This window comes from Neolamprologus multifasciatus, chromosome 1 (genome assembly GCF_963576455.1).
Source record: "Neolamprologus multifasciatus chromosome 1, fNeoMul1.2, whole genome shotgun sequence".
Taxonomy (NCBI): Eukaryota; Metazoa; Chordata; class Actinopteri; order Cichliformes; family Cichlidae; genus Neolamprologus; species Neolamprologus multifasciatus.
The window spans coordinates 22,803,640-22,827,158 of record NC_140439.1 but is presented as its reverse complement, the minus strand read 5'-3'; the positions used below and the strand labels follow the sequence as shown (position 1 = coordinate 22,827,158).

The following is a 23,519-nucleotide window of genomic DNA, read 5'->3' as shown; positions in this document are numbered from 1 at the left end:
CTCTGAGGAAAAAAAGATGCAACTATTTGGCTGTTTCTTTTTCTACCGAAGGGTGTAATGAACTGGTTCTTACATAGCCCTTTTCTACTCTATCTGAGCAAGTGCTTTAGACAACTCTGTTCACCCATTTGCACAAGCACAATCGTTCGATGTAACTGCTTTCCAACATTCACTCGCGTTTACAGCAGCTTGGGGTTAGTTGCCCAAGGATATTTGAATTGCAAACTGGAGTCAAACCACCAACCTTCCAATAACTAAGTGGCCTGCTCTACTGCCTGAGCTGTGATGGAGTTGATCAGAATCAGAAAAAGTTGTGGAGGAATTTGCATGAAAATTTTTACAAGATGTATGTCTTGGTTGGTTGAAATATGGGATATTCATTACTTTTGTGAGGTAAGGGAAATGTGTGTCATATCTTTACAAACATCACATTGACAGAAAAAATCGGAAAACATCCTGTGCTTTTATTGGAGGACAAGTAGCCCCAAGGACCAGAATTTAAAACCAATGTTTTACCATTATTACCCGAAGAAAAATGGCCTAACTGCGCAATACTGCTCTGAGGCAACAGACCAAAAATGGTGTTTTAGTAAATAAATTAAATCAGAATCTGCCATAAAAACTTATTTCAATTTAAACATGCATAAAAATGAAATTATACTTAGCAGCAGCTAGCACTATAAGCTGTGTCTTGGCCCCGGAAAGGATTGCTCCACCCCCAGATCAAAGATCAAAACCTCATCTACTCGTTAATTAGCTAAACACGGAGGTGTCTTGTGTCACAAAAATAATAATAATCACCAAAAATGTTATTTGCTGACTTAAGGCATCAGCATACCATAGAGGGTTAACATTAAAGACTAAACAACCACACAGGGTTAGATTACGAAAAATGTTCAAATCCAGCTGGGGCTGAGGCGAAATTGCAGGGATAACTATGGGTTTTCTGTGTTCCTCATAAAATTACGTTTAAATCTTATACTGTATACTAGGTCTGATTGTGACTTTATCTCTAGCTTCCCCCTGAAGGTGTAAGATGAGAAAGCACAGTTGTTGTGTCGCCTGCAACATGCTGTGATGTCACACGCCGGATGAACCCGCAGCTGCACCCACTTCACGTCAAAACAATCCGGAAGACGACACAGCATGATGGAACTGTTGTTGGGGCTGAAACGAGGTCAAAGCTAACACAATTACAAGTGGTTTTTATAGCAGTTTAATCTAATAATGCTGTTAAATATGCAAAAGTAGCGTCTGAAGCGAAGGTTATTTAACCGCTTAAAGAGTCAGTCCAGTCACACAGGCTAACCTCGCATTTTGGATTCAAAGTCCATATCCTAGCTCTTCAACGCATTAAAGCCTTTTAGCTAACCGCAGACTGTTCCAGGGATACCATGGGCAACGGAATGAATAAGGTAGGTTTGCTGTTGTTGTTTATGTCATGTCATTATGCTGTTTGGGGGTGTTTTTGATGGTTAAAAGTCCAAAGCGATTCTGGTAAACGCAGGCGCCAATCACTGGTCGCTAGTCAATCACGTGACACGCTCTGCCCTGTCAAAAAAACCAAAATTTGAATCCAAGCCAGGGCTCCTGTGCTAGACTCTAACCTATAATACTGTTGTTTGACAACCTTATGTTAAATGTCTGTGTCTGCATGTCATGTTTTGATGCTGTGATATTGCACTGTCATTGTTAATTGACAGTTAAAAGGGTCCTCCTAAAAAGAAAACTCTAACTCATGTTGCTTTTATTAAAAAGTAAGATTGTTTATATTGATTTCTTCCTAAAACTGAAATTGTCATTTGCGTCTATTTTGAACTGCCACAACAGTGTTCAGGTACTGTAGTGAGATACTTCATTAGAATCAATCCAGCACTTCATTACCTTCATACAGCTATTGTTCCATAGGTATAGTACCAAAGCTGTACAGTAACACTCAGTGGCCGTTTGCCATCCATCACATCATTCAGATAACCATGCATCATTGCTTCAAGCCTTGTATGGCCATAAGGAACGTTTCCTTTGCTCGTAGCTCCAGTAGGATCTTAAGCCTTAAGCTTTAAATCCAATCTGGCTCGAACCAGAACATTTGTTCTTTTCATGCGAGGTTCTTGAAGCTGAATTGTAATGAACATCTAAGTGCAACATGTCTGTGACTGCTCCTTCACAGGTTGTTGATGGACTCTACCTTGGGAATATAAGAGGTAAGACAAACATGTATGTAGATTTGTTGCTTTAATTACATACAGTATAGAAAGCCCAGTTGGGCCAGGTGTTCGGTGTAGCATTAGAGTACAATATTTTGCTCTGAGCACACTTTACATATTATCATTAATTCTCAAATAATGTTTAATTAGTGGAATTTTAACTCAACATAACTTAATCTTCTATATGAAAAGGTGAAAGCATATTTTTAACATAAGCCCTCCCTTTTAAGCACATATATTTGTAGCTTAAAGAGTAAAATAATGTAATATTGTAAAGTGTCGCCCACAAGAAAATTAAACTGCTACAATGTGTGGCATAAAAACTAAAATAACAATCCAGAGCCTTGTGTTTCACTCTAGTCCGATGCAACCTCCTCAAGTTAATATGGCATTTGGAACATTCTAACTTTAGCTGCCTTGATGACGGTAAGAGTATAATGGCTAAATATAGCTAAAATGACAGGGACAAGTGACCATTTGCCCATCTGTACTAAGTAATGTTGCAGAATAACAAACTACTCACAGACCTGCTTCTGTAGCTGCTTGTAACTGGTCAAAGTCATGATTGTTTGTGTAAGATTCATACCAAAGGACCTGTTGAGATATGTTTCCCTCTCTCCTTGTCACAGATTCAGAAAACAGAGAAAGTTTATCTAAGAATGGCATCACACACATCCTGTCTGTGTACAACAATGCAAAACCGGTGTTTGAGGTTAGTGGGAAATCATGGTTAGTATTTCTGGATGTATTATGATTAAAAACTGCTACTTTCTGTGGAAAATCTTACCTGGTGGTTTTTTTTTTTTTTTTAAGGTCATGCATGCAATGTTAATAATGTAATTTGTGCTTTCAGCCATCTGGGGGTGGTGATGAGTTATGGTTGGATTGCTTTGAAGTTTTGAGACTGAGATTGACAGATAAATTATGAGGTTCATGTGTATTAAAAGACAGAATCTTATGATGTGTAAAACTGTGAACTTTTTTTTACTCTGGTAAAGAAAAAGGTTAAGTGTGAGAAATATGATTTAGAACACCGATATTCACCACCGCAGTATATCTCTGTAAGTTTCACATTGTCTCTGGTTTCACACACTGCTTACTGTAAATGCATTGTTTTGAGTGTTGGACACTGACCAAGACCAGGGGAACACATTAGATATTGATGTACAACCAGACTGACAAAAGGTTACAATGTTTTCTAAACAAAAACAAAATTCAATAAAACCCCATACCTCATATATATTAACTGAAAATTGTACAAATAAAACAGAAGAAATATTAAAAATAAATGTATGCTTATTTTGAAATTGATTCCAGCAATATCTTCCAGAAAAGGGACGTGTTTACTACCGTGCGTGCTGCTTCCTATTTTAATACAAACCTGTAAACGTTTAGAAACTAAGGACACCCATTGCTATAATTTCTTTTTACGTATAAATTTAGCTTCTGTCAGTTTGGAGCCCCCTTTGTTGTATTGTTATGGCAGATTTTTTTGTAATCTGCCACAAAAATATCAAAGTCAGTTGAACACAGAGACGCTTGTACTACTCAAGACATGCTTATTTTAAATGCAGAAAGCTTTGGCAGCTTATGTTAATACACAATTTATATTGTTCAGCATTACTATGTTGCCTATGACATCAAAGGTCATTGGGGTTTGAAACGTGCTGTGATAATAAACAACAAAGTCCCTCTTGTCTCCTCTTCATAGAATAAAGTAGATTGCAATAGCTCTTTGCTGTCATTGTACATGTACAACAAACTTGTTGGGGCTCCATGCCAACTGTGGTTTTAACTGGTTTTAAGCTTGTTTTTGCATCCAGTAATTTCTTTTTAATTTATAATAATGTCATTTTTTAAATAATATTATACACCATATGTGATGAAATCTCAAATACTTAAAATTGTAATCTGGGAAACTATTCTTAGTCTTTCACAAAGCGCTGAATTTCTTTTGAAGACACTTTGTTTTTGAGATGCTACCACATCATGTCACTAATTCACTTGAGTGTCTTTTTATTAGTATTACACAACTTGTCCAATATTTAGTTGCCTGTCTCCTAACATTTTTCACTAATGTTTTGCAGGACATGACATACCTTTGCATTCATGCAGCTGATGCTTCCAGCCAGAACCTGTGAGTAAACGCGTACATGAAGGTTTAAAAACATTGGTGGATTCTTTTTCACCCTCTAGTGTGTCTTGGTTCCTTTGCAAATTTCAAAATGTATGCAGTAGACTATTTATAGGAGAGGAGAAGAGCAGTAACTCAAACAGTAGTCATACATAGGAGTTACAGCCATCTAATGATAGGTTAAAGTTATTTAATATTCACTTCATTTCATCCTGTTCCTAAAGACTGAGCAAAAGAGGGTTTTTATTTTTTCACGTGCTTGTGAGAGAAAGGTTAAGTGAAAAAATAACAGATGAGTAAGTATGTTTAATGTGTCACTGTTCATCCAGAGTCTGACTTGTTGCTGCTCTGGGAGCTGCCGCTAACACGACACATTAGTCATAGCAGTCTTTGACCTCACACATCCCTTGTTGCTTTAAGTTTGAAGCATGGACTGAGGGGACAGTAAAGAGCCATTATTCAGTTGGAGTTTAAGCATTAAACTTTAGTGTCATATGACCCTGGTTGATGGCTTACTTTAAGGTCTTTATTGGCGTTGGAGAGGAATTACGTTGTTATGTCTGCACTAGTGCCCTACGTGGTTAGTCAGGGTTCATGCATAGGTACAAGTGGGACATTAGTAGGAATTTGATAAATCTCTAGTACATTATGTCAAAGACTTTACCTTGTTGGGTCAAAAAATCTCAGCGTTACTTTGAGCTCCACAGTTATTCAACCTCTCCTTGATTTGAAGGGAACTTTATTTGCTTTAGTTTGTAAAAAAAGTAGAACTGAGTCAAATGTAACTTAGTGAGAACTGAGGTTTAGTGGCTGGTTGGAAGTTGATGATTGTTGGGCTGGAGATGTCTGACCTCCACTGTCGCAATCAAGCGTCCTTCCCTCAGGCAGCAGAGGAAGGAAACCTAAGTGTGACATCTGGCTGTTTGCATCGACCACCCAGGGCTTTAATAAACCCCCTCTGTCACAATCACTGGTCTGAGTGATGGGAGGGTGAGGCCAACTGCCGCCCCACCATGCATGCCATGATCTAGGGGCCCCTGTCATTACATGTGATGGCCTCTGTTACATGGTGATGGTACACAGCAGAAACTGTCTCACATGGATTTTGTAAAAGTTTAAAGCTTTCTGAAAAACCTTCACCTCTATGATTGCTTCAGTTCAGCAGAAAAGGATTAAGGTTGATGTGTTTAGATACTTCCTCGCTAGGAATCATCACATACTATACAAAAGAAAACTAAAGTGACAGCAAATCTTAGACCTATGTCCTAAATCACAGAAATAATACTAATACAGCAAAACTGTGGTCAGACTGCAGAAACAGCCCTTTTTATTGTTATTCGTGCAGCAGACAACAAGGAGCATAAAACAATAAATGTATCTAGCAGCTAGCAAGCAGATTAAACCTATTTAAGCTTCTGTGCATTTTGTGATGTCAGTGTTTTGTGAAATTCACACTGAAGACAGAGAATGCTATGAGGAATTCACACCCAAGACAGCAAGTGCTTAATTGAAATGGCATTAAATGTTATTTATATAGTTGCTAACAATGTATGTAGATATTTGTAGAGAGCCAGGGGTTCCCCTTTTTTTTGAACCTTCTCTGAGAAAGTCTGTTAGTGTGCATAGAGCATGAAGGTGTAAACTTTTGCATTTGCATCAACGTGATGTGCTTTGAAGCTCTTTTTAAAAAAATGATTTTTTGTTGTTGTTGTTGTTGTTGTTGTTTTAGGCATATTAATATAATTATATTTTTAAAAATCACCATAGAAATGCAGAAGCTCATTTTGCATGTTAAACATACAGTAATCTAACAGCTTTTTGTTGCTAGAGGACTATTTTTGTTCCAGTGTTCTCCTCACAGTCATTTTCTATTCAGTTCTACTTAACCGTAACTGTTTGTCACAACTTAGTTTTCTGCATATTAAACAAGACTGCCGGAAACTTCTGTGCTAGGATGACAGAACAAAGTGCTGAGGAGACATCTTTTAAAGAAGAGTTTGGATCTCAGGAAGGAGGAAAAAAGTAAAGTGACAGTCTATTTTAGCCCCAGTCTGTTACCCTGTCTGCTATTGAGTAACCAGCATCTGCTCCTCAGGAGACAGCGCTATCAGCCATGCAATTCTTGATTATGCAAAACACCAGCAGTGTTTCCTGACAGTGTATAAGGAGGATATTTAAGGAGCAATAGCATTGCATTATGCTGGTTTATATTGGAAGATGTTTTGTGTGGATTTTTTGCGATCTTACAATTAGTGGTGATTTATTTTCTAAATTTACCCATGAAATGGCATTTGCTGTATTTTTGGTGTTATTCTGTTCGCACTGAGTAACCCAGCGCTGGAAAAAGACCAAATTTTGCAGTTAAGACAAAATGACGGCATTTACTTCCCTTGTCTGTCCCTACTGTCTGTGCTCTGGTCGACCACAGACTCTCTGTTTGAGCATACCCAACCTCTTTCTCACATGACAGCTTGGAGTAGCTGAAGGGGGAAAAAAACACACCACAGTATGTTCTCCTGTTTCTGAGATATAACATAAATCTGTCAAAACTACCTCACATATTTATGAACTTATCTCTAAATCTGAGAGTAATCTGTAGTTTCTACAGCTAATCTTAGTATATTATTATGGTTTTAACAACCTGTATGGAACCACAATGTTTGGGCCTTTAACACAGTTTCAGTTCAAGGTGGCCTTTTTCATATCCTATAATGTGTATTCCATTTTTAGCTTTACACTCCTTAAATGTTACTATGACCTTAGTAAAAGTGAACTGTTGTTTTCTGTTTGATGAGCAATACTATATTGACTCAGAAAACTTTACTGTGCTTTTTTATGTCTTTCCAGACTGCAGCATTTTAAAGAGTGCATTAGCTTCATCCATGAATGTCGCTTGAATGGTGGATCTTGTCTAGTTCACTGGTAGGTATTTACATCCAGCCAGCTTCCTACTCAAAACCAGAAAAGATCAGCCGTCTTTTTTAGGTACTTTCACAGTCAACATGACATTTTTTCCTGATGGTTTGTGGCCTGTCCCATTTTTTTTACCAGTTAACCGTAGGAAGTAAGGTATTAAACATCCAGCTGCGTAATGAAAAGAACCAAATAAGCCAAATGTCCTTTGTGTTCTTGCAGCCTTGCAGGTGTATCAAGGAGCACTACCATGGTAGTGGCCTACCTGATGACTGTCACCCACTATAGCTGGGAGGAGTGTCTGTCTGCTGTCAAAGCTGTTCGTTCCTTTGTTGGGCCAAACTATGGCTTCCAGCAGCAGCTGCAGGAGTACCAGACTACACAAGTCTCAGAGGTAAACATGCAAAGAAACAGAGAAGACATGAATGCACACACACTGTACACTACCTACAGAATGCATCCAATTCCCTTTTACTACTTCAGTGTTTCAGCTTAAAGTCAAATTTTAAAGTGCTTTTTCTAGCAGTAGCTTTGTGGTATACTGGCATTCTGTAGAAACTCTTGTGCTCTGTTATTTGTGATACAGACCCACACACGTACATGCACACAGGATATGATACATACACCATTACACAGCACAGGCAGTCTGTGGTGAGTCTGGCAACTGTTAATCTGTTCAACTGATGCATACCTATTTATATTCTTTCTTTTTTTTTAAAATTGCTTGTAATTCTTGTTGAGGACAAGAAGTATTCGTTTGAAATGACAGATCTGAGATTTACAACTGGAAAACTAAACCAGCACACACGATCATCTTCTGTTATATGCAATGGTTTACAAACCCTCAAATATTTTAATATCACAATGGAATAATGGTCTTTTGTACACACAAGCCAATTACTCATTTTGTCAATGAGTAATCCAGTCTTTAAAATAGTACATAAGTTCTTAATATTGGATTCGATCACTAACACATCTTAGTACTAACTTATGTTCAGAACTCACAGCAAGGGTTTCTAATGCTCCTCTGCTGCACATCAAGGAGGATCATCTCTGCATTTCTCACCTTTCTAAAAAGTTGCTTGTGTTTTGTTTTGTTTTTGCCACCAGCAGCTTCACAGGTTTGCATAGCTGTTTTAACTTTTAGAATACCTAATCTGTGATCACACATTTAAAAAAAACATTCCTGTAATGTTTTTAGTTTTGATTCATGCACTTACAGATATTACCTTGCTTTTTTCTTATATATAAATACATATATGCATAAGTTTGTTGTTGAGTTTACATCCACTCATCATGGGCATAAATGTCATTATAATTTTGGGTTTTAATTGGGTGGAATCATTATGCAGCATACATCTTCAGTAACTTTAAAAAAACAAGAAGTGGGTGCACAAGTTTGAAGTTATTTTAGATTTTGTCTAATTCATACAGGATCAAAAGTAAAAATACATGCTCAAATATATACATACACCCAGACTAATATTTAGTTAAATGTTTCTTAACAAGTTGCACATCGATCATGAGTGGCATCCATGTCCTTCTGTGGCCAGCTTATTCTTCCAGATGGGTAGCTGATGACCAATAAAGCATGTGTATTATAATATCTTACATCTTATTCCCTCTATTGAGCTGGCTTCTGATCATCTTTTTTTTTTTTTACTTCATGGAGGTACTTCCAATGTGTAGATTACTGAGTTTTAGACTTTCTTCTCATCATTCCAAGCCATACTCAGGTTGGACTACTGTTCTTAGAGTCTTGATGTTTTGCTCTATCAACCAGTAGATGGTGCTTTGATTACCTGGTCTTAGCCAGTCTGAACACCTGGATGAACACCTGCTGTTAGCATCCCACTTATTTGTTTTTTGCCAGGCTTTTGTGAAGTGCAGTTAGCTTCTTTACCCAGTACGTTTGGATGTAAGGTCCTGATCCTATTCAGGTCTTCATTCTGGAGACTTGTTATTGAATGTTTTTTGTTCTGAAAGGTTGCTTTGGTCTGCTCTTAGGCTGGTGTTGTGTGACACCTTTCTCTCTAAGATGTTCTTTCACTATTGCTCCTTTTAAGCTCTGCCTGGATTTGCCCTCATACTATTGTACTTGCAGCTGAGAGTGTACCCTGGATAGGTTTTGGGAGAAAATGCCATTTATTCCCATGGCCCCTGTCCAGAGCTGTGAGCCTTTGTTTGGTAGATTCTATGGACAACTTGAAATTGATCCAGGACCTAATTCCCATGACACACTTCTACACCTCTCGTAACCAACTAAAGGACTTACCACTATAAATTTTAAATAAAACAACTCAGATGCAGTCGAAGTGCAAACTTTCAGCTTTAATTTGGTGGTTTGAACAAAAAAAAAAGAGGAACTAAAGCATTTTTAACACACTCCCTTCATTTCAAGGGCAATTGGAGAAATTGAAAAACTAAAATTGAAATGTTCATTTCAAATACTTGGTTGAAAACCCTTTGCTGGCAATGATAGCCTGAAGTCTCGAACTCATGGACATCATCAGATGCTGGATTTCTTCCTTTTTAATGCTCTGCCAGGCCTTTACTGCAGCGTCTTTTAGTTGCTGTTTGTTTGTGGGCCTTTCTGTCTAAAGTTTAGTCTACAACAAGTGAAATGCATGTTTATTGTGCTTAAGATCAGGTGACTGACTTGGCCATTCAAAAATATTCCACTTCTTTGCTTTAATAAACTCCTGGGTTGCTTTGGCTGTATGTTTTGCGTCATTGTCCTTTGTCATTGTATTATGAAATGCCGCCCAATCAATTTGGCTGCATTTAGCTGGATTTGAGCAGACAGTACGTCACTGAACACCCCCAAAATTAATTCAGCTGCTTCTGTACTGTGTCACATCATCAATAAGACACCTTAATGCCCACTCACATCCTGGGCCATTTGACCTCAGGAAATCACATGATAGGGTGGGGCTAGGTTTCACAATGAGCTCACCCGAAACCTTGGCTGATTATGACCTACACTCATTTTCACACCTTGGGTCGTGTGATTAGGTAGAGGTCCCTCTTGGGGGGACACTCCCGTAGGGCTTAAATCTGGAACTCTCCACATTTTGACCCTAGAACTGAAGAAGCTTCTCAGATGAGAGGTGAAACATCTTCAAGCAACAAGTCCAGACGCTTTTCTTTCCAAGCTCCTTAGATTATGATGACCTGGATGACTGAGAACCTTCACAGACATCATCAGTAAACACTAGTGTCCCAGTGCCACTGGCAGCTATGCATGCCCAAGCCATCATGCTGCTTCCGCCGTGTTTTACAGATGATGTGGTATACTTTGGATCATGAGCTGTTCTTATAATGTTCTCTATACCTTTTTTTTCTTGCCATCATTCCAGTAGAGGTTGATCTTGGTTTCATGTGTCCAAAGAATGTTTTTTTCAGAACTGCGCTGGCTTTTTTAGATGGTTTTTTTTTTCTCAATCTAGCCTTTCTATTCTTGAGGCTTATGAGTGGCTAGCACCTTGCTGTGAACCCTCTGTATTTAATTTCATGCAGTCTTTTTTTATTTTTTTATGGTGGACTTGAATGTCGCCTACCTCCTGGAGAGTGTTGTTCACTTGGTTTGCTCTTCACCATGAAAATGATTCTGCGATCATCCACTACTGTTGTCTTCTGTGGATGTCTGAGTTCACTAGTGCTTTCTTTCTTTTTCAGGATTTACCAAACTGTAGATTTGGCCACTCCTAATATTGTAGCAATTTCTCAGATGGGTTTTTTCTGTTTTCGCAGCTTAAGGATGGCTTGTTTCGCCAGCCTTTGAGTCAACTGTCCAAATACAGTGGGAACTAAGAAACTGCACCAAAGTTTAGAAGAAGATAATCATTTTTAAAAAATCAGATAAAGTCCACATAGTCCAGAAATAAAAACATGGCAATGGAAACTACCATAATAGGTCCCCTTTAAATCTGAATTTTAACTTCCTATTGTATGGTCTGTTCTAGAAAATATTTCCAGGTAAGTATGGTCGTGTATTTAAAGCAAGTCTCAAATATATCCATGGTTTCCTTTAGCTTCAGCCATGTGGTGGATGCTTGTTGGCAACATTAAGAGTGGTCCTTCTCCTAACTTGAATTTAACAGAAAATCTCATCTTTTTGTAAACCTGACTTATCTTGGTGCCTACGCCTAACCAAAAGCAAGACAAAGCCCAAGTAAACAAAAGTGAAAATGAAATTAAACAGTTCATGAAACAGGACACAAACTGTGGTCTCCAGGTTCACAGTTTTGTGATTTAAACCACTGCCACCCTACCCGCCAGTATATTCTTTAAAACAAGTATTCCAAGTATCAGTTGCATGTTTACATTATAACTATCCAAAACATGTTTCAAACAACAGTTATTAACCAGATAAGTTTAGATTACTTCAGTTGTTCCCAAACTTTCTACCATTAGTTTAATAGTAAAAACTAATTTGTTTAATTAACCATACATTTCTAATTTATTGGTAATGTTACTGTAAAGTGTTTTAATAATAATTTATTTATTATATATATTAATAATATAATATAATATTTTATATATTATATATATAATTATATATAATATTTCAAACACTGGCTTAAACATTTTGCATAATTTTACTTAATTTATTTAGCGATAGCTCTAACTGTGTGATTCCATTCCATTGGCACTTAAGTAGTCGTTGCACACAGAAGGGGAACTGTAGGGGGTTTGCTGGGATTGCATTAGCTCGGTACTGCTCATCACGTGTTTAACCATTACTGTCAGCATCTTGCAAAATAACATGACTGGAAAAAAATGGTCATTATTTGTAGACTTTGCATTGACTTCGAGGATTTAAAGGGAAATAGGTTTTGTGTATTTGTGATTTTCCCACATGTGTCTCAGATAGAAAGTGAAGAATCTGAATTCAGCAATGTCTTCAATACAGCTCTAGCAACATTGTGTATCAATGGTCATGGTTGCAGTGCATGTGAGATACAGTGTAATATACATAGGGACTAAAGCTTTGTAGTCTGCAGACATTCTGTAAAAGTTCAACAAAGGTTAGAAAAGCAAGTTCCTGAAACTGAATGAAGCAAAAAAGCTCCAGGCTTTTTAAATTTCAATTTCTCTAAAAAGCCTTAAATTTATCTATAAATTTGCTACAGATCATAATATTGTAACCCAGCTAAATGCTCGCTTGTAACTGGATCACTGAGTTGCCATTTACAAAAAGAACAATCTGACAATTGGAAAGCGTGTTTGTGTGGGTGTTCGATCTGCTTATGAGTAGCATGATGAATTTAAAAAGGTGCAGATCTTTCATGTTGCCTTCATTGTGAAGTTGGGCAATAAACTGGAACCTTGTCAGAATTTACTAATGTTATGACTTGAACCAATTCCTCACTGGGTGAGCTTCTACCAATTTTATGAGTTTCTACTTTCAGTTTGTGCACCACGTGAAACACTTCTGACATGATTCATATTCTTTATCAAGATGGTATAATGACAGATAAGAGCAGGTGTTGCATAGGATTCGGATATGACTGAGTTTATTGATGGCTTATCTTAAATCTTTGCTGTGATTTGTTATTATTTTTTACAGTTCTGTTAACATTATGAGTCAGTCATGCTCTGTTTGGTTTTTAGGGTGAGTGTGACAGTACTAATTTTAGGAAGATGGAGACTTTCACTTCATTAAAGAGTAAGGTATTGCACAAAATAATTGAATAATTCCTGGACATCATTACAGCACCTCCCTTTTTGACCTTTTATTAAACAAACGTTTAAATGTTTACTGCAAAGTAATTCTGCTGCATATAATACACTTATTGATAACTACCCCTTCTAGCGACTTCTAGTGTTTATATCTAGCTCTGAAAAGTCAATAAACTGTACTACAGTTCGGCCTTGGCAATGTGAGGAAAATCTAATGCGATTTTTTTTTTTTTTAAAGTTATATCACGATACACAATATATATATCACGATATGTTTAAATAACCTCCAAAAACAAGTGTTATTTTCAAGGATGTAGTGCCTGAAATTGCACTGGTATACTCATTCAAATCAACCATTCAATATTTTTTTCCAACTTTGAATACAAAAAACATCTGGATGAATTGAAATGTTTTATTTTAACCATTTTTTAACCATCACAGAGGTTTTTCACATATGATAGTACTGTCACAGTAAGACTCTTTCTGTGGTCAACCCTAGACCAAGAACATTCATAGGTATCGTAGCTGGTTTATTTAACATTTTCTTTGGTGTGTAGGGAGACATTGACATGCAGAGTTTTAAAACATTGTTCATTTTGCAATTAATGACTTTTCAGCTGGTGGGAAAAATTTGGGGTACCGCTACCTTTTGCGGCAATAGTTTTACAGCACATTTTGCAAATTACTGCATTTTGTTTAACGTCCTCCTTGTGAAATACAAATGACAGTGAGTCTCATCCCCTCGCTCCTCTGAAATTCCCACTGTTGCCATATTTTTCGCTACCTGGTAGTATATAAACACACATGCGGTGAGCATGTGTACCAGGTAGAACATTTTTTGGTTGGGAGGAGCTGATTAATGATGCATTTGCAGCATGTGGGGGAAAAATAAACCTCACAGTGAATTACATGCAGACAGTTCAATATTGCCATGGAAATTTATACTCGATGGTTATGATAAAGCCACTCTAACCGTCGTACATGGGAAAACTTGCAATATATCGAATATAGTCTATATATCGCCCACCCCTAACTAGAATCATTTGAAGGAGTTCACTTCAGTGTTATTGGATCAGGAAACGACAAACTTTTTTTAATCAATGTGCAGCCACAAATTTTCATTCAACTCTCTCTTGCGCTCTCACTTACATACACACACAAGCACACACACTTCCCTTTTAAACACATAAGACAGTTTAAATTAAATGAAAATATACTTTAAATATAAATAATATAAATATTTCATAGAAGGTTCAAAATACACTCTTATCTCTGGTGACATAGATATATATCTATATATAGATATATGTGATCACAAAGCTGCACAAATTGCATGTAGGTTTAGAAAAAGAGGAACAAGAGAGTTGCATTTTCCATGAAAAAAACGAAACAAGTGCACTTGCACTACTTTCTGTAAATTTAACTTTTTGGTATGAATACTCAAACTATTCTTTTGACATGTTCTCTAATGAAACTTGGGTGGATATGTATTTATAGCTTATAATCCACCTGTTTCTCAATGTTAAGCAGACTAATGTACTGTTTGAAGACACTGTAGATGTGGTGTGAGGCAACTATGTTTAAAGGAGATCTGTGAATTTTGGGGAGGACAATTTATGTTATATATTTGTTATTGTAACTTACAGTATGAATACAGTTATACTAAAAAGTCACTACTAGCAAATCTAAAAAAAAAAATGTAATATTATAAAAGGGTTTTTTTTTTTTTATTTCAAATAACTTAATTTTAAAATGTAAAGTTTACTATATCCTGAATTCATTACATGGTGAAACATCGCAATTTTTCTGTTTTAATTGTGTTGATATGGATTTAAGCTCATGAAAATCAGAAGATTACTATTCAGTCAGTGTAAATATTGTGCATGTCTCAGTCTAGTTCAATACATGCAACCACAATCATGGGAAAGACTGCTGAGTTGACAGTTGTCCAGATGATCATCAACGCCCTCCCCAAGGAGGGCAAGCCACAGGAAATCATTGGTTAAAAAAAAAACTTGCTGTTCCCAGAGTGTTACATGAAAGCATGTTAATGGTAAGCTGACTGAGGGGGGGAAAAATGCGGTAGGAAAAGTAACTGGGATGACCACAGCCTTGAGAGTAAAGTTGAGCCAAGAAATTGGGTGAATTTCACAAGGAGTGGACAGAGGCTGGTGTTAGTGCATCAGGATCCAACAAAGCACAGTCTTTGGCAAAGGAGCTACAACTGTCACATTCATAATATCAGTCATATCCTGAATCAGAGACAGTATCAAAGGAGACTTATGTGGCTGAGGAGAAAAAGAACTGGACTTTTGCTCAGGGGGACAAAATCCTCTTTTCAAGTGAAAGTAGAAGTTTATTTGGGAACTTAAGTTCTAGAATCTGAAGAAAAACCACAGAGGCACTGAATCCAAGGTGTTGGAAGTCCAGTGGGAAGTTTCCACAGTCTGATGATTTGGGGTGCCATTTTATCTTTTGGTGCTTTTTGTGCTTAGTCCAGTCAAAGTCAGTGCAGCTGTCTACCAGATTTTTAGAGTACTCCATGCACACATCTGCTGACAAGCTTTATGGTGATGCTGGTTTCCTTTTCCAGCAGAACTCATCACCTGCCCACAGTGTCTCATGCCAAATGCCAGAAAGTTGATTCTATTCATCTAGATGTAGTGTTTTTAGTGGGAGAAACATTTTGTCACTCATCTAAGTGACGAATGCTCCAGATGAACATGGATGATTGAGCATGCATCAAGACTCTGCTACCAAATGGTTTGGTAACCATGGCATTACCATGTTTGACTGGCCAGCCAACTCTATTACGTCTGACCTTAACCCCACAGATAAACTATGAGGAAGACAAGAAACACCTGAACCAAAAATAAAGACAGGCTAAAGCCGTGCTTGCGGCGCTGCCGAAGTGTTCAGTAACACCTCAGCAGTGCCACAAGCTAATTGCTTCGATGCCACACTCCACTGATGCAGTATTTAGTGGTAAAGTCTTGTGTATTAATGAACGTACTTGTCAGAAGTTGGATATTTCTTATGGTAAATTCTTTTTTAATTTGAAAAATTTTATTAATTTGAGATACTGGATTTCTGATTTTTATAAGCTATGAATTATTGTCATTAAAAAAATAAAACAAATAAGGCTTGAAATATTTGCCTGTTTCATGTATATAAAATATATGGCAGTGAGTTATGTAAAATTGTATTATGTAGTTTGATCTTAACCATAAAAAATGTTATTTTAATTAACTGTTTTCCTTTCCCCTCTCATCTTCAGTACAGAGTATGGTTACGGTCAAGTTTCCGTCCCAGTCCATTCAATGACCAGGAGCAGGTGGCTGCCCTGCTGAGCCAGTACACAGAGCAACAGCAGAGCCAGAAGAGGGGAGGTGATCACAGCTGGATAACTGTCAGTGGCTACCCATCTATGCGATCCAATGCTGATGCTGATGGTGATGATGAAGGAAGCGGCTGAAACACAAGTCTGGTCATGCCAAACTTGTGCCCATTGCTGCCTGGAAATAGGCAGTACCCACTATTCTGTACTCATTTCCAAATCAACCCTCAGTCATATCTAACCTACATGTATTCATACAACTCTAAAAGCATAAGATAATATCGAGCACCTTTTACTTTATTCACGTCTGTTTTTTAAGAAGAGATGGAGGTTGATTTAGAATTGTGCTACAGACCTATAACCACTACCAGTACCTGCCACAGTCCCTTACAACCAAAACAGGGGTATTGGTGCTCACAGACGCCTTACTCTAAACACCTCAGCACCTTAGCCATGATGAGTGATGACCTTTGTTTCTACATGGACTCCTGCAATGTTCAGCTCAGCAGCCTTAATGCCATAATCAACTAACGGCATCTTAAATGAACATTTTGCCTATAGTTATATAAATATCTAGTCTGTTAAATCTAAAACTAAACTGATGGTTGATTTGATACGTACAAGTTTGCAAATCAGCACTGCTTTTTGTGTTTGTAGGTTTGACAGCATGAAATTTGTTGTTACATTCATCCTACCTATAAATAGCTGCAACATACATCATTGTACTAGCCACCTACAAAGATCACAAAACAATGAGTTTATCACTGCCTATGTAATTTACAGTATTCATGTTGACATAGTTGGATACTGCTCTTTCAGTATAGTTAGCACTTTCACTTTCATTTGGTTCATCGTAGAGAAAATTCCAAGCTGTGTACACACCACTTGTACCAATATTTGTTACAAAATCTAGTGTCAGAAATCCACACCAAAACAACAAAACAAATCTTTATATAAACTAGTAGAATATTGTGAGGCTAAAAAGAAAACTGTTATCAGTTCCCAGCAATTATTTCTTCATTGCATTCATTGCAGGGCTGAGAGGACTGGTACTAAGTTATCCCTCACCAGGCACACAGGATTAAAGAAGAGCCAAACCTTTTTAAGTAGGTTGACACACGGAGACCGCACTGTGGACATTACAAATAAACCACTATGAGTGACACCTAAAAATACATGGGAAACAAGGCAAAATGTTCCTTTAAGTTTATTAACAGCAGGTTAAATTTGGGAATTTGAATTTAAAGTATAACTACATATTCAGGATGTCTGTAGTCCAAATGTTAAAGTCTTCCTGATTTTACCGAAGCTCTGATGTTATCTTTTTACTGTGTCAAAACAGATTTTTAAAGAATTTCTGTTTATAGTTTTGTGGATAATGTTTGTTGTCCTAATTGTGTATTTATGGTGTTTTGTTTTATAATGAAATGCAGTGATGGAGAAAAAATGCAATTGTTAATAAATCCACCCTATGAAGATAACGGTGTGTCTTTGTCTTTATAGTAAAGCATAAAAAGCAGATTTAGCTTGAGATATTTGAGGATAAAACGTTAGAATGGTTAAAATAATGAAATGAGTTTCATTTTTTTCCTTAAGGTTTTCATTGTTTTACATAATGAAACAAATATCAGTCTAAAATAAGGATTACATTATGAAGCCAGCCTTCCAAGAAGTGAAGCGTAAGTCTTTCCTTGGAATTCGTTCCTGCTGGGCCAGTGGGGTTGCTTCCAGTTTCCTCCTCTAAACACCAGTATCTCATTGAAAGTGTGTATTTACTTAATATTCCTTTACACACCAAGTAGGGTGGGGGATTTTTGTAATCACATAGGCATGTCCAGACAGGTTAACTGTTGACAGGATTTCCAGAGACCTACCTTACAGTTCAGCAAAATATTAAAATGCTAACTGGAAGCCTTCTGTTAGGACATGTATAATGAATTGAACTGTCCGTGCACCCCAGGGTGGCTGTGGCTACAATGTAGCTTGCCATCACCAGTGTGTGAATGTGTGTGTGAATGGGTGGATGACTGGATGTGTAAAGCGCTATACAAATACCGGCCATTTACCATTTTACCATAACTGAATCCCAACTACATCTCCCAAGTCTTGTTTTTTATCAGATGATGAAATTATTTAAATCACTCTACATGTGCACAAAGAACCGAGTATTTAATTAGCTTGCTACTTTATTTTTTGTATTCTACATTTTTGGTGTACACAAATTCATATAAGCCTATGTTCATATAAAAGTGAGAAACAGATTGACGTTTCTGTTTGAAATCTTAGCTCAAATATGACAGTAAGTGTCAGTTTCTGTAATAAACAGGCACCCTAGTCCCTAAATGATGTCACAGGGATTTCATGATGGACAGAGAATAACAGAAAATGTTTTTACTGGGAAAAATAATAGTTAATGTTTTGTCTTAATAATACGCTGCGGTCCCCCGTTTTGAGCTTAATATTTCACATATAATCACGATCATTTTAAATAACGCTAACAGTGTAACATCTCCCAGGTGTCTCTGACACATGGAATCAGTCCACCTCACCATCGCACTGACAGCTGACCACTTTTACCTGCACAACCTTCTAAACTTTCTCATCGGAGGATGAGTGGGCGCAGAAGGGATATAGTACCTTGGTCTGGAGAGTAGAAATCCCCTCAAAGCACAAGGTAACTTGTGACTTTACGGGTTTATTCATAGCGCCGCGTCCACGCAGCTTTTAGCGTAGGCAGTAACTTTATAACCATCGTCTGTGTCAGGCCATTTCTTGTAAATGCCCACGGTTAGAAGAAAAAGTCTTCCGGTATGGGCAGTCTTACTGAAGCGTCAGTACTCGTCATTGGTCAGAGTGTGGCAGCGTTGTCAAATCCTACCACAGATTTATTCATTCATGACACGGGGCACAAAAAAGTTTAAAGGCATGCGTTTCGGAGAGCTCACTTGATTAAATCTGACAGTGCGCATTCTATCAAGATCACAACCCCGTGCCAAGAGCTTATCTACCTGTCAATTTGTAAGTGCCTTTGATTTTAATCTCTCTTTTTTAAAAAGACGATAGCGCTTTATACGCTTCGGCTCGAATAAGACATTTTCATAATATCTTAAAGAAAGTTAACGTATACTATTTAACGAACTTTACGCGACATTTTACACATATAGATATAAGCGCGCCATCTAAAAAGAGAGTTTCCACCATCAAGATGTCAAACACGGGAGGTCGGCGACTGAAGCAGTGGCTGATGGAGCAGATCCAAAGTGCGCAGTATTCTGGACTCCTGTGGGAGGATGAAAGCCGCACTATGTTCCGAATTCCATGGAAACACGCAGGAAAACAGGATTACAACCAAGAAATAGACGCATCCATTTTTAAGGTTCGTATCATTTTGCCCCATTTAAAGATTGTTTTGTTTTTTGTTTTGTTTTTTTGCGCGCTAAAACCAGAACTGGTGTGATTCTTAAAGCTGTCCAACACTTCTCCTCTTACTGTAAGTCTGATTCTTTTGTGTGATTTAGACTATTAAAATAATTTTTCACTTTTTTTTCTTTTTGTCCTTTTTGTGCATTTTTAACTTAGAATTATTGTCTTATGAAGTGTCGATACATTTTAATGCATTGTGGTGTAGCTATATAACTTAGATTTTCTTTCATTTATTCTTTTTTCTTTCTTTCTCAAGAAGAGTTTACAAAAATGATGTACATGTCTTACGATTTAATCCAGTACAATCATATACTTTTCTTTGTATCCTCAAGGCCTGGGCTGTGTTTAAAGGCAAGTATAAGGAGGGGGACAAGGCTGAGCCTGCAACATGGAAGACCAGACTTCGCTGCGCCCTGAATAAAAGCCCTGACTTTGAGGAGGTGACTGAGAGGTCACAGCTTGATATTTCTGAGCCTTATAAAGTGTACCGCATTGTTCCAGAAGAAGAGCAAAAACGTGAGTTTGTGTTATCTCACAGTACACGGCATATCTCACAATACACTCTGTTATCTCTAGCAGTTAGCAAAATCACTTTTTCATTTGTGATTAGAACTGAGAGCAAAATATTTATTATAGACTGTAGTTCCTATAGCAGTGAATAATTAAAAGAGTGTATATGCACTTTGAACCGACTCATTGTGTACTATTCTTTCACCCACAGACGGCAAAAGTTCAGTGATGGCTGTGACAGCTACCACCAGCTCTGGTGAGATCACAGATATGGACTGCAACCCCGAGCTAGAAGAGCTCATTAAAGAGGTGAGATGATGTCTAACTTTAAAATCTTTTTTTCATTCCACCCCACCCCCACATATATTTAGATGCACTTAGCTTTCTTGTCACTTTTTTTCCCTCTTACCACACTGTGCCGTCTCCTGCAGTACTTCGCACACTTCACGGGGTTCACGCTTGTTACACTCAGCATGAAAACCGTCCCACTTCTTCACAGCTGTGTACAAAGGTGCTTTTGATAACATCTTATTATATTATTGTCCTTTTACAGGAAGAAAGTTGTAGCATCCAAGCCAGTCCAGAATATTGGTCCCAGGGCAGTGTCAATGGTAAGATTATACTTTGTACCCAGTTTACAATGCAACACACAGCTAGATTAAATGAAGCTATTCACAGCAATTTGTCACTTGGTCTTTTGTCTCAGCCTTCATATATCACACTGTTGTTGTGACACCACTTTTGAGAGACATAAGCTTGAATTTATTCACAAAATAACCCCAGCGGAAAACTCAGTGTCTCTGCATTTGTGGGTGCTAAATGGAGGTTATTTACTTGACTGTTGAATTCTGCAATGGAAGAATTGACTAACATCCTGTAAAACTTTGCTGACTCTTGTGATTATTTCTTCGTGAGATTGTAATAGAGAAATGGCATTTCTGATGACGCAGCAAAGTAAAGACATGACACTGTGGTTGTGTCCACTGCCTTGAAAAAAGGCCTTAACCCACCTCTTCCTCCTCTAATTCACAGCTTTCCCACTGCATCAGGAACCTTTGCCATCAAGCAGTCTCAGTTCAGGTATTTGCTTATTGTTATCCATGACCTTATATCATCTACTTGTAAACAAGCTTTCAGCTTCCATATTTTTGTTACATTTGTACGTATTTGTTTTCATTTCTGAATCTGACCAAATGTTTTCTTCTATAGCCCTCTGCCAAATGATGATCAGTTTTTACTATGGAGGAAAGCTGATGCACTCCACACTGGTGACTCATCCTGAAGGATGCCGAATCTCTCCGCAACATCCCCTGGGTCGGGGTGCCCTCTACAGTTCAGACAGCATGCAGAGTGTTTATTTCCCTCCTGCTGAACTCATTGAGTTTGAACGGCAGCGCTATGTCACGCGCAAGCTTCTGGGCCACCTGGAGAGAGGTGTATTGGTCCGTGCAAACCAAGACGGCATCTACATCAAAAGGCTGTGCCAGAGCCGTGTCTTCTGGAGCGGATTGGGAGATGTGGGCTCGCAATATGGCTCAATGCCTGGCAAACTCGACAGGGATGCTGTTGTCAAGATCTTTGATACAGCAAGGTTTCTTCAAGGTGAGGCTCTATATTGGTTCCATATTTTGGATTTACAGAAAAATACAGCTTTGTTTTCTATTTCTTTCGCTTAAAGGAAGTAAGACTAGATACTGATAATTTGCGAAGATTATCTAAACAGCCGTTCGTTTGTTTTATATGCTCCAGCTCTACAGCTGTACCAGGAGGGTCAGATTCCTGCTCCTGATCCAACAGTGACTCTGTGTTTTGGAGAAGAGTTGCATGATCACAACAGTGCCAAAAACAAACTGATCATCGTCCAGGTAAGACGTGTGAAATGATAACATGTCTCACTCAGAGTGCTGACTAGTAAAGCATTAGAAATATCACTTTATTTTTGAGCCTCGATAGTTTTTAAACAAGAGCTAGTTATGGTTTTATTCTGAGAAAAAACAAAAAACATCATATTTTGGGGTTTTTTTTCTCCTCATGGCAGATCACTTCAGTGAACTGCCAGCACGTGCTTGAGACAATGAACATGCGTCGTGCCCAGCCTTATTGCAACAACCCAAACCTAGAGATGTCTGATGATGCGGCCACTGACCAGATGGCTCGCATCTACCAGGATCTGTGCAGCTACAGTGCTCCTCAAAGGACAACTTACAGGGACAACATGCCAATCACTGCCTAAGATGTGAGCAGTAATACCTGACAAGAGCTCTTCAGCTTGCTCTAAACTGAATACAGAACTTAAGAAGAACATTCTTTGCTTTTCTAACACACGCTGGCGAGCCAAACGTGAAAGAGCACATTTCTTCTTTGACTGTAAGACTTTAAAGCTGAAGCTCCATATTAGAAAGTTGACAAATTTTTCTATACAAGTAATGTTTACTTTTGTGTAAATACAGGGCATAACTCTGCCTAACGTCTGATTCATTTTTGTAAGATGTTTTTATTATCCAACTCAAGAGAACAGGTAGCATATTCATGCATGTTCAAATACTGTATTTCCTACAACTCAAGTCTTTATAGATACAAATCTTTCGTATCTATAAAGATTTCTATTCAAAGTCTTTTTGCAAAATGGCAGCAGTTTGATATATAAAAGCAATTTAGTTTGCAAAACTGAATTTTATTTTTGATATTCTATCTTTTTCTTACTTTTTGAGTTTCTTTCTTGTTTGACAACCAGCTGAATAAACAACCAAATTTTATCAAGTGTTGAGTTGATAAAAGTTGCATAAAGTTTTAGATGCAAAGTGGCATTTAATGAAAGATAGGTTTTACTATCAGACTTTTTAAATGATAGATCTTTAGTTCAACCTTTTGTAGACCGTGTTTCAAATAAAACCTTTTTTACTGAACTACATTTGTATTCATTTGTGTACAATCATACTTATGTGTTGTTTAAAAAGGACTATTCTATTTTGACAAAAATGACCTGTAGAGAAAGTACTGTTGTTCAGATCAAGGAAATTACATGAAATAATGATATATGTATTAAAATGATGCCAGCATATTCCCAAAGCATACTGTAATGAAACCAGGGATTCCATTTTATTACCCTATGCTTGGTAGTCCAGGAATGGTTGGTATTGCAAGCTAAAGTACGCACAATCTAAGCACTTAATGAATTTCCTTAATTTTTTGGAGCACTATTTCAGTGACAGTTTGTCAAAATGGAGAAAATAGAAAGAGAGGTAATCTTACCAGTGTAGAGAACAAAAACGTAGTCCAAACTACTCACAGTTTATAACTAGTATGAACT

General features: G+C 37.6%; 2 protein-coding genes across 2 annotated transcripts; both read left to right on the top strand.

Moving 5' to 3' along the window:
* The first annotated feature begins 1,007 nt into the window (after positions 1-1,007).
* Positions 1,008-17,757, top strand: dusp22a (dual specificity phosphatase 22a). The gene is made up of 7 exons (XM_085168087.1): positions 1,008-1,415; positions 2,171-2,204; positions 2,837-2,919; positions 4,295-4,344; positions 7,189-7,263; positions 7,477-7,648; positions 16,217-17,757. Exons 1-7 carry the CDS (start codon positions 1,395-1,397, stop codon positions 16,412-16,414), a joined length of 633 nt encoding a protein of 210 aa, XP_085024213.1. The 5' UTR covers positions 1,008-1,394; the 3' UTR covers positions 16,415-17,757.
* A 1,365-nt stretch (positions 17,758-19,122) lies between these two features.
* irf8 (interferon regulatory factor 8) lies at positions 19,123-23,115 on the top strand. The gene is made up of 9 exons (XM_085168077.1): positions 19,123-19,294; positions 19,441-19,652; positions 20,032-20,215; positions 20,421-20,518; positions 20,763-20,820; positions 21,242-21,289; positions 21,419-21,811; positions 21,959-22,074; positions 22,248-23,115. The coding sequence occupies exons 2-9, from the start codon at positions 19,482-19,484 to the stop codon at positions 22,440-22,442; spliced, it is 1,263 nt and encodes a 420-aa protein (XP_085024203.1). The 5' UTR covers positions 19,123-19,294; positions 19,441-19,481; the 3' UTR covers positions 22,443-23,115.
* Positions 23,116-23,519: the final 404 nt, after the last annotated feature.